The 12,212-nt window shown below is 38.9% G+C and overlaps 1 protein-coding gene across 1 annotated transcript in view; it reads left to right on the forward strand.

The window, feature by feature from the left end:
• The window catches only part of ttf2 (transcription termination factor, RNA polymerase II), a 75,050-nt gene that overhangs the window by 20,803 nt on the left and 42,035 nt on the right, over window positions 1–12,212 (forward strand). The window contains exons 8-11 of the mRNA XM_028800734.2: window positions 2,861–3,018; window positions 4,606–4,687; window positions 9,451–9,576; window positions 10,385–10,535. Of these exons, the coding sequence (XP_028656567.1) occupies window positions 2,861–3,018; window positions 4,606–4,687; window positions 9,451–9,576; window positions 10,385–10,535 (517 nt within the window). The remainder of the gene's footprint in view (window positions 1–2,860; window positions 3,019–4,605; window positions 4,688–9,450; window positions 9,577–10,384; window positions 10,536–12,212) is intronic.

Below are 12,212 nucleotides of genomic sequence, written 5' to 3' on the forward strand. Positions count from 1 at the left end.
AGTATGCTTTGCTTTTGTGAAACGTGGCTAACAACTAGCATTCCAGATGCTAACGTGGAGCTACCCAGGTTTAGTACAGCTGGAGCGGACAGAGATGCAAATACCTGCGGAAAGGAGGAGGACTCGCTCTATATGTGAATACAAGATGGTGCAACGCTGGACATGTAAACGTAAAAATCTCCACTTGCTGCAGGAACATCGAACTGTTGGCCGTAAGTTTGAGTCCCTATTACTTGCCCAGAGAGTTTGGACACATCATTGTTGTTATTGTTTACATCCCTCTTCGGGCGGACGTGGAGATAGCGGGTGACATCATCCATTCTGATGTTGCTAAACTGCAAACACAGCACCCCGAGGCACTTGTGCTAATCACTGGAGACTTTAACCATGTGACGCTGGACAAAACATTACCTGCCTTCTCCCAGTATGTGGATTGTAACACCTGGGGAAATAGGACTATTGACCTACTATATGCCAATGTTAAAGACACATACAGTGCCTCCCCGCTGCCTGCGCTTGGGAAAGCAGATCATAACCTGGTTATGCTTCAGCCTCACTACAAACCAAGGGTGAGGGAGCTACCTACAACCACACGCTCATTCAGGAAGTGGTTCTCTGAGGCAGAGCAGGCTCTGAGAGACTGCTTTGGAACTACAGACTGGTATATCCCGCAGGGATCATATAGTGAGAACATTGAGGAGGTTGTTGACTGCACTACCGACTACATCAACTTCTGTATGGACATTGTAGTTTCAGTAAGAACAGTACACTGCTATGCTAACAACAAGCCATGGATTACAAGTGACATCAAGGGCCTTTTCAACCAGAAGAAAAGGGCTTTTAAAGGTGGTGATCAGCATGAGCTCAAGCGTGTGCAGAAGGAACTCCGAGTCCAGCTCAGGGCAGCGAAGGAGCAGTACAGGAGAAAGCTGGAGTAGAAGTTGCAGAATAATAGCATGAAGGAAGTGTGGGATGGGATAAAGATCATCACTGGCTGCAGCTCGAAGCGGGGTGCCACCATCGAGAGAGATGTGGAGAGAGCAAACCAGAGGAACAACTTCTTTAACAGGTTTGACCACCCTAACCCACTCTCACCTCGGAGTACTGCACCCTCCACCCATCATTCTGCTGACACCAGCATAGGAGAGAGTTTCCCCCCACCCATAATTACAGCAGCCCAGGTAAGCAGAGAGCTGAGGAGTCTTTGTGCCAGCAAAGCAGTGGGTCCAGATGGAGTATCTCCACGACTGCTGAAGGCCTGTGCGTTGGAGCTGGGGAGTCCTCTACAGCACATCTTCAACCTGAGCCTGGAACAGGGGAGAATCCTGAGGCTTTGGAAAACATCTTGCATCACCCCAGTCCCAAAGGTATCGCGTCCTAGTGAGCTGAATGACTTCCGGCCTGTCGCTCTAACGTCACATGTGATGAAGACCATGGAGCGGCTGCTGCTTCACCACCTGAGGCCACAGGTCCGCCACGCCCTCAACCCTCTGCAGTTTGCATACCAAGAGAAGGTGGGAGCGGAGGATACCATCATCTACATGCTACACCGATCCCTCTCCCTCTTGGACAGAGCCAGTGGTGCAGTAAGAATTATGTTTCTGGACTTCTCTAGCACCTTCAACACCATCCAACCTCTGCTCCGTAGGGACAAGCTGACAGAGATGGGAGTAGATTCATACCTGGTGGCATGGATCGTGGACTATCTTACAGACAAACCTCAGTATGTGCGTCTCGGGAACTGCAGGTCTGACATTCTGGTCAGCAACACAGGAGCGCCGCAGGGGACTGTACTTTCTCCGGTCCTCTTCAGCCTATATACATCGGACTTCCAACATAACTCGGAGTCCTGCCACGTGCAAAAGTTCGCTGATGACACTGCTATCGTGGGCTGCATCAGGAGTGGGCAAGAGGAGGAGTATAGGGACCTAATCAAGGACTTTGTTAAATGGTGCAACTCAAACCACCTACACCTAAACACCAGCAAAACCAAGGAGCTTGTGGTGGATTTTAGGAGACCCAGGCCCCTCCTGGACCCCGTGATCATCAGAGGTGACTGTGTGCAGAGGATGCAGACCTATAAATACCTGGGAGTGCAGCTGGATGATAAATTGGACTGGACTGCCAATACTGATGGTCTGCGCAAGAGAGGACAGAGCCGACTGTACTTTCTTAGAAGACTGGTGTCCTTCAATATCTGCAATAAGATAATGCAGATGTTCTATCAGATGGTTGTGGCGAGTGCCCTCTTCCACGCGGTGGTGTGCTGGGGAAGTGGCATAAAGAAGGACGCCTCATGCCTGGACAAACTGGTGAGGAAGGCAGGCTCTATTGTAGGCATGGAGCTGGACTGTTTGACATCTGTGGCAGAGGGATGGGCACTGAGCAGGCTCCTGTCAATCATGGAGAATCCACTGCATCCACTAAACAGTATCATCTCCAGACAGAGGAGCAGCTTCAGCGACAGACTCCCGTCAATGTCCTGCTCCACTGACAGACTGAGAAGATCATTCCTCCCCCACACTATGCGACTCTTCAATTCCACCCGGGAGGGTAAACGTTAACATTATTCAAAGTTATTGTCTGTTTTTACCTGCATTTTGTATCACTCTTTAATATTTTTTCTTTATCAGTATGCTGCTGTTGGAGTATGTTAATTTACCCTTGGGATTAATAAAGTATCTATCTAAAATTTTTTTTTTTATAGTTTTGTAGCATCCATATTTTATCATTTTGAATGATTTTTCTCTATAAACCTAATTTAAAAATATTGTTAAATAAGGTAATTTTAGCACAGGCAAGTATGTGGAAGCTCTTTGCGTTCATAATCTGATAAATGTGTTTTTGTTTTTTGTTTTAGTAAACACTCAGCAGAGTGCATTCTATGGAGGCAGGATGACCGAGGACAGACTTTTGACAGTCCGTAATATGACTGTTGATGCTATTGATAAATTGCATAAATCTCTTGAGTCTTGTCCGGCAGCTGAAACACAGGCTGAGGATCCAAAAGGGCTTAAGGTAAGTTAACTGTTTAACCTCCTTTGTTGTTTAATCCTTTGACTCAGTTATTTTAAGAATTTTTGATGTGTTGAGCTTCAAAGCTAAACTTTCATGCAGTTTGGTGAAACACTGGCACCTCATCAGATTAGGAAAAAGGCATAATATTGTATTCTACTGTACAGTTCTATTGCTTTAAAATTGAATGTTAAAGAGAGAGAATTATGTAGGCAGTTTTATTGAAATGCACAATTAGTTTAGAATCGAGGAGGACCTTCGAATGAGCAGTAGAGTGTAATTTTACAAGTCTCTTAAATACCAAACAAAGTAAATAAGCCAATAAGTCAGCTGAATCACAGTATTGCATAATCCAACATGACTGATTCTGAGAAAAATGCTTACCAAAAAACTCATTCCTTACTGTAATAAAGGGAAAACTCTAGGAATATCAGAGTAATAATGCTTAAGTGGCCCTCTACTATATTTAAACAAAAAAACAAGTTTTGGTCTTGCTATTATCAGTTTGTAGAATATACTTTGCCATGATCTGACGAGAGCCCAACTCATTTGACCTCAGGAAAAGTTTTGCCTGCATTCTTCAGCCTATAGAAAGTTTTTAAAAAAAACAGCACAATGTATTTAAATTCCTAAGTTCAGTAAGACCTTTAGTATATAAATGGGAAAATGTAAGATAACAATGACAGATGTAGGTAACATTGAAAATCATTCAACTAAGCACCAAATAGACACATTCAGGGATCTATATCTGCTACTATATCCTAATGTGTGCTATTTATTCAGATAAGGATTAGCTGTTTTTTATAGAAGAATGGATAAACAACATTTAAAGTAGGTACAAAAGAATTTGTTCTTAAATGTAACTATTAACTGTTGCCAAAGCTACTACAGGATGTTTCACCACTTAATTCATGTAAATAGTACACTTTTGTACACAAGGATCAGTTTATTTCCAGTACATATGCATGTTTTATTTAATAAAGAAGCCATTTATTTTTGTATATGGTTCCATTTCTTTTTGGATTTTATTGAAATCACACAATATTCCATACAAATAGATCAATTTTACAAAAATAGGATTGAATCACCTGATCCATTTCTTCAGGTGATATTAAGTAACTAAAGAAGTTAAGGTAAGATTATTGTAGTTTATCGAGGGTATAAAGCATTCACATACTTCAGAACAACCTTGAATAATTCATGTTGTTTCATCCTCTGAATAGTCGTTATGACACCTTGCTTTTAGGTTTCCTTGTCAACAGGGCCTTTCATAATGAGTAGAAATACCTAAAATATAACTCTTAAATTGGCTGCAAAATATATTTTAAAAGATAATTTGGACACTGCTAATCTTATAAGATACGTTTTATATGGCTGATCTGTATTTTTTCTGGCAGTTTTTTGATCACTTATTTGCTAAATTGTTTGCATGAATTATTTTTACCTCTATCACTATCATACCTGACATAATTTTAGTATTGTATTGAATATTAGTAATTTCTTTAATTATTTTTATCAATACAGTACATTGATTTTCAATTGCCTTCACATTTTTACTTCTGTTCTTGCCATGTGCTTTATTTTCTTAAGGTGCCCTTGTTACCTCATCAGAAACATGCATTGGCATGGTTACTGTGGCGTGAGACCCAGATGCCTTGTGGGGGAATTCTTGGTAATGTAGTAATCACTTTGAATGATATTTGCTACTAAAACTGACATCCTGTAAACCAGTGGTAGTCAACCTGGTCCCTACCGCCCACTAGTGGGCATTCCAGCTTTCATGGTGGGCGGTAGCAGAGCAACCAAACGGCGCTGCGATTACATACTAATTGACTATTGGCCAACACCCGCTACATAAAATTTTATAAAACGCACAATCACGGATACTCACTAACTTAGTCTCGTCTCGACAAACTCTCGCTCAACCACGACACTTGTAACGTCCGGCAATCCTCAACTTAGAGGTACCCAGCATTTGTTACTCTGCCAACACATTCATCATTTCAACGTACGAGGAGCTACGATTACTACATTCCGATCCTGACTCCCAGCGGCTGTTGTTGGATCCACATATCTTTCAACATTACGGTCTGACGAAAACCTCGCAGGATCGTGATAGCCAGTGCCTTGACTGACCATCCACGTCCAACGTACGCTGTGCTGTTCAGCAACCGGAACGCCTGATCCTGCCTGACCAACGCCAGGAGACGAGAAGGACGTCTCGCATACTGGATCGGAAAAGCGCGCAGCCTTCCAAAAGTCGCGACCACGCAACAGACTTCAAGCGCATAAGTTTTGTTCACGTTACGTAAGTGAAGCTGAATCGTTATGTAATTGAAACTAAAGTCAGTACGTAGTTAGATTTCTGAGAGCAAGCACGTGCTTACAGCTTCAAACAAAATATTGCGAAATATCATGAGCCCATGTCTCAAAAAAAGAAATACGCACGCGGCTATTCGCCAGAGTATCTGAAGATGGGTTTCATAGAATCTGTTGCAAATAAACAACATCCAATGTGTTTATTGTGCCATAAAACATTATCCAATGAGGCAATGAAGCCAAGTCGATTGCGAGAACATCTTTCTACAAAGCATCTAAATGACTAGGACAAGCCAATTGAATATTTTCAGGAAATATATAAAAAATTTCTAAATCGTTCAACTATCGTTGCATCATTTAAGAAACAACATGCAACTAACGAAGATGAATTAATTGCCACTTATCGCATTTCACAATTAATTGCAAAAAGTGGTAAAAGCTATAATATTGGAGAAACTGTAATAATACCCTCTATAAAAGAATTTATCTCAACAGTGATGCATCAGGATATACCTCAAATTTTAAAAACGTTGACCCTAAGCGATAGCACAGTAAAGCGACGAATTGATGAAATGGCAGTTAATGTTGAAAACAAACTTATAAGTATTCTCCAAAACTCTTCATTTTCCATGCAATTGGACGAATCTACCATCCATCCATTTTCCAACCCGCTGAATCCGAACACAGGGTCACGGGGGTCTGCTGGAGCCAGTCCCAGCCAACACAGGGCACAAGGCAGGGAACCAATCCTGGGCAGGGTGCCAACCCACCGCAGGACACACACAAACACACCCACACACCAAGCACACACTAGGGCCAATTTAGAATCACCAATCCACCTAACCTGCATGTCTTTGGACTGTGGGAGGCAACCGGAGCGCCCGGAGGAAACCCACGCAGACACGGGGAGAACATGCAAACTCCACGCAGGACAGACCCGGGAAGCGAACCCAGGTCCCCAGGTCTCCCAACTGCGAGGCAGCAGCGCTACCCACTGCGCCACCGTGCCGCCCCTGACGAATCTACCATTGCAGATAATGATGCTTTATTGATGGCATATGTACGCTATTTTGATGAAAACAATATATTACGAGAAGAAATGCTATTCGCAATAAATCTCATCACAGATTCAAAAGAATTATCTATATTTAATACTGTGAGAACATACTTTACAAAAAATAATATTCCTTTGAATAATATTGTTGCATGCGCTACTGATGGAGCACCATCAATGGTAGGTTGCTATCGTGGATTTGTTGCTTACTTGAAGCAGGAAGTGCCAAATATTTTATGTATTCATTGTGTGGTACACAGACAACATCTTGTAGGAAAACATCAAAGTACAAGTCTCCATTCATCATTAACTATAATAATTCGAGCCGTAAACAAAATCAAATCCAATGCAAAGAATGATAGAATGTTTCGGCAGCTTTGCCAGGACAATAATGAAGATTTTATTAAGTTACTTTTGCACACAGAAGTTCGATGGCTGTCAATGGGTACATCTTTGGCTAGATTTGTAGCATTATATGATAGTGCCATACAATTTTTTGAAAGTAATAATGAGACCAATCTGTGTCAACAGTTAAAAACAGTAAAGAATGATGCCTTTTACTTCGCAGATATTTTCAAGAGATTTAACGATGTCAATTTGCAGCTTCAAGTAGCTAATAAAACTCTTATAGGTTGCCAAAGTATTGTGCTATTACTTATTGACAAACTTGAACTACTTCGTCATAATCTATTGAAGAGAGAATTTCATCAGTTTCCTCAATTATCATCTATAAAAGATGATGCAACTCCAGAGGATATTGACAGATTCAGTAGCCACCTCAACAAACTTAGTTTCCAATACATATGTATTATTTTGCACATTACTTAGCTAAATAAGGCGATTTATTTTTTGCTTCTTCATTTTCAGGATTCTTACCTCCGTGTTTAGTGATATTTACATGTGGAGTATGGCATAACAGAGAAAAACATCTGATCAATTTTTGTGTTTACTTGAAAATGTGATGTAATTACTGAACCAAATTTGTCATTAAAATACTAAAATCCACTTACCAATATGTAAACAGTGTTTACTTAAAATCTGATCTATATGATTTCAGCATATACACTGTTACAGTATTCCTTTGATGCTTTGGTTTACTTTCTAAAGTGCCTTTTGAAAGGTCAAGAAAGCAAGATGTAACCCATGTTGTTTTGCCTTCATCTTAGTCTATAGAAAAAGTACTGCATTGAAAATACACTTTCAGCTGTGGCTAAGTTGGCGTTGCTTTTGTTTTTCTTTGGCATGGCATTTTAACACTTATGCTGCATCTCGAGGCCTGAGCCATAGACTTTGACTGAATCTTAAAATCAAATCTCCACCTCAACTAGAAGGTATTTTTCTCTGTTGAACTGCTACAGTGGGCCCTCTCCGGAGTGCCACATCATAGTGTTGAACCAGTACTTAAACTTGGACTTGAATATCAATGCCAGCGTTTGGACCTCTGTACCGGTATCAAAATGGTTCAGAAGCAAATAGTGGATAAGTGCTATCATGCCACACTTCACACTGCTTCCCTTATGTGGCTCCAGTCACAGCAAAAGTGAATTCTTTAACAAACTCATCTTTTAAGTTTCAATATAGAAAACCAGTAAATTGTTTTGTGAAGAATTGTGAGCTATTATTAAGAGAAGTGTTAATGTTTACTTCCAATACTGAAAATCCTGAAATGCTGGTATCATGCTGTTTTAAAAGTTGGAATTTTAAGTACTTTTCCTGTACCAGTATACCATGCAATCTTACACATCAAGATCATTCCATTTGATAAGGCAGTATCATTCACTATTGAATTGCTTTCTTTCTAGCACAACCAGACACAGAGACATCTTCTTGTAGTGTATGTCACCTTGGTCAGGGAGAAGAATGGTCATAACTAAATTTTATCAGCCCTAACAGACATATTTGTGCACCATTTACCAACCAAAACTTATGTGCAGCCAAGAAACCAATGACAACATGTCTGTTAATTATTTTACAAACCAGTGTTGTCACTAGTTCCTTGCTGTCTCTGAATACGTTAGGCTTAGGTTCAGTTCTGCTTCTCTCAGCATACCCTTTATTGCCTAGGGTGTAGGACACAGTGAAGACTGAGCAACCCTCTACTTCCATGTAGAGCAGAGGGCATTACATAACAGAGATGGATGTGACAACTAGATTGAGTCCATCTTCTCAAAAGGACAGCAAATTGCACAAGCAGTAAAAGAGTTGATTTATTGTTTATTTCAGCTGATGTATCTTATGCTAGCAAAAACAGGATCACCATGTGAAATCTCAAAGACTGTTAACTGCAGTACATGTGTTAACAAAAGTGAAACTTGTGACAGTGAGCTCCTTCCACTAAACATGTAATTGCCAGTGCTAGCAGCATGACAATTTCAAACTGTATGACTCATGCAAACAAACAAACAAACAAACCCTCACAAAGCTTCTGTGGAAGGGGACTAGGCCCAGATTTACTGCAAAGAGAATAAAATGCTGCAGGCAAAAAAATCTTACAAATTTAAAGGAAGATTCTTCTGTTTAACCAGTCAACAGACCAGAAATCTTACAATAACATTTTAAAAAGCCAGTCCCAAATGAGTAAAATTTCTTTATTTAGTTGGGAATTAAAAAGGGGGGTTAAACAGTAATTTGTGTGTTGGTAATGTGTTTATCAGAGATAAGAGAAATAAAACCAACCTATCTTAGACTTATGCTTTGTGTTCATTTGTTGTCCTTTCATTTGCAAATACATGTATATATCCATTTTCTATAATCCTCGTCCTATGAATTAATTGTATTATTTTCTTTATTTTAGTAAGACTGTGTAGTTTTTGTTGAAAAAAAAAAGTCTTCTAAACAGAAAGTGAAGATGTTTAATGGAATCTTTACCAGTTTATAAGCTTTGCTCATAAATTAAAGTTCATCTCCTCCTCCACTTAAATCTGTCATCCCTTCCTAGAAGGGATTGAGAGACTCCACATAATAAATACTGTACAAATAGTTGCTGCATTTGGTTTATACAAATTTATTTTAATGTTTATGACATTATTTTGCCTTTTACCTTCTTCTTCAATTTCCTACAGCTGATGATATGGGTTTGGGTAAGACTCTGACTATGATTGCACTGATTATGTGTAAGAAGAAGAAAGAAAAAGAGGAGAGCCAAGAGAGTAAACAGAAGCTGTGGATTTCAAAAAAAGACCAACCTGGTAAATGCATTACTACTGACCTGTGCAATTATGAAGTTCAAGTCCAAATAATGTAATTTGTTTTCATGTGAGGAAATAAACTTCTAAAGTATGTAAACTAGGGTGCTGGTAGTTTAGAAATGTACATGGTATGATTTTTTTAATTTTTTTAATCCATCTATTAGGGTTTTTTGTTTGATTTAGTAGGTTTTTATAAGGTATATGAAGCTGAAGCCTTTATCCAAGGCCACCTCTAAAATCATCTGCTTTAAATATTTATTTTTTTTCTTTTAACAGTTGGAGAACTGTGAGGTTAACTGTCTTTCTTAGAGTCACACAGTGAACTACAGGCAGCAGTTAAACTGGAAAACTTGAGTTTACTGTCCAACAACAACAATATATATTTATATAGCACATTTTCATACAAATGATGTACTTTACAAGTGCTTTACAAGATGAAGTTTATAAAAAAAAATAAGATTAGGCAATACTAAATAACAAAGAATAAAGTAAGGTCTGATGGCCAGGAGGACAGAAAAAAAACTCCAGAAGGCTAGAGAAAAAAAAAAAATCTGCAGGGGTTCCAAGGCCATGAGACCGCCAAGCCCCAAATGTGGGTATTCTACCTGACATAAATGATCTAAATCAGTCCTTATGGTTTTCAGACCAATATCACTACACTCTACTGTCCACAGATTAAGAAATTTCAGAATGTGAAACATTCCAGAGTTTGATGCACTCGAGTTTAATTTATAACATTCTAAATATGTTAGTTTAATTCTCCTGAAATAGTGATTTACAGGGTTTTTTTTGTTAATTTGCTGTTTAGGTTCTTCTCCTGTAAATTCACAAGGAAGTCTCATCATTTGCCCGGCTTCTCTGGTCCACCATTGGAAGAAAGAGATTGAGAGACATGTGAAAGGAAGTAGACTAAGTGTGTACCTTTACCATGGACAGAACAGAGAGAAGAATGCACGTATGTAAGTTTGGATGCATGAACTTTTCTTTACACTTGGTTTTCAACTTAGCCAGTATGATTTGTATATATAAAAAAACATTATTTTTGTGATTTTAAAAGGAATAAAATGTTTTGCTTATTAAATGCACCTACAGCAATTTGTTCTATGCAAGTTGTAGAAGTTGCAGAGTTTGTAAAAATGGTCTTGGAACAAAATCCTTGTACTGATCTTGTCAGTTAACCAATGGAAATACAATGGTGGCACAGTTTTCATTTTAGTTAAATTTGTTGTGCTTCTATTAGGGATGAGTTTGAAATATTCAAAACTTAAACATTGGTGCCCAGTTTGAATTCGCAAATCAAAAGTTAGCCGCATGTAATGTCTTTTGAATTGCATTGCATTTGGCTTGCCTAAAGGTAGAGTGTTTTAAACGTTTGTTGTTACATGCTCACTGTAAGTCATTCCCCTTTTCACTGAAAGATGTTGGCAGGAATTCCTTGCCTCATCCCCAATCAAACAAGCAAACGTTTTATAGAAAAAAATGACATTTAACTATCAATTAACTGCTTCTTAACAGTCTTCAAGTTCTCTTGGTATAAAATTATTTTAATAATCTACTTATGGTAAAAAAATAACTTAAAGTAACCACTGGCCCTATTTATTTTCTTTTTTTTTTGTTATTAATTTCCATTTGCATACAATTTATGGAATCAGATTTTTCACTCTTTCCCCATTACCCATCCTTGTAGTGTTACCCATACTCTACCAACCCTTTTTCCTAAGTGCTCACTCTTTAAATACTTTGTAACATCATCGGTCCTTATCCTGTCCACAAAACTAAAGTTTATTGATTTCAAAAAGTATGAGCTCAAATTTACATTTTGATCAGTTTTAGGAATAAGTTAGACATGCTAGGATTTGTTTGTCAGACACAGAAATATACTAAGCCAAGCACAATGTATGTGCCTAAACAAAACAAAATGCTTATCCACAATTCTTTTGCACTGTTCTCTCTTTTGCACCTTTGTTTGTGAACTCATTCATTTTTAGTTGGTTTACAATTTACAATTTTGTCATTTTGTAAAGACCCTCAAAGCTAGTTGTGCAGCATCTAAAGGTTATTTCACGTTACACAACTATTCCAGTGATTTTTTTTCTTCAGTCATAGTCTTATTTACATAATCTTAGCGAGTTGGAGCCAGTTGAGGCAGTCGGTGCCACTGTCCCATGAACGCAGTCACTCCAGTGTGACGTACCCTGCACCTCACTTCAAGTAGACTGACTTGCTCCAAAAAAATCAAACAGGTTTGATTTTTGTCTTTAGTCAGAAGGTTGGGCTTTGTGGGCCTGAAAGCTGACAACCAATAAATAATCCTCCAAAAGTACAATTTGTATGATGTAGCAACAATGTATAAGGAATGGGGGTGTTTTGTCTGTGTGATGTCTCATGTTTTACATACCGTGACAGAATGGAAAAAGAAAATAAAAGTCCCTAGACTGTGGCCAAACTCGCCGAACCTGTTAATCCTTCATACAGAAACCAGTACAATCAAGTAGCATGTTAGGCTGTCGCAAAAAGTGGCAAGCATGACTGTGCTGGAAGGTTGGCACACAATCGCTAAATGTGACGTGTCCAGTTATTTTCAATTGTTTAAACTGATGTGGTCCAACTAGAAGTCATGTAATGTGATGTTGGCT

The sequence above is a fragment of the Erpetoichthys calabaricus genome, chromosome 4, assembly GCF_900747795.2.
Source record: "Erpetoichthys calabaricus chromosome 4, fErpCal1.3, whole genome shotgun sequence".
NCBI lineage: Eukaryota > Metazoa > Chordata > Cladistia > Polypteriformes > Polypteridae > Erpetoichthys > Erpetoichthys calabaricus.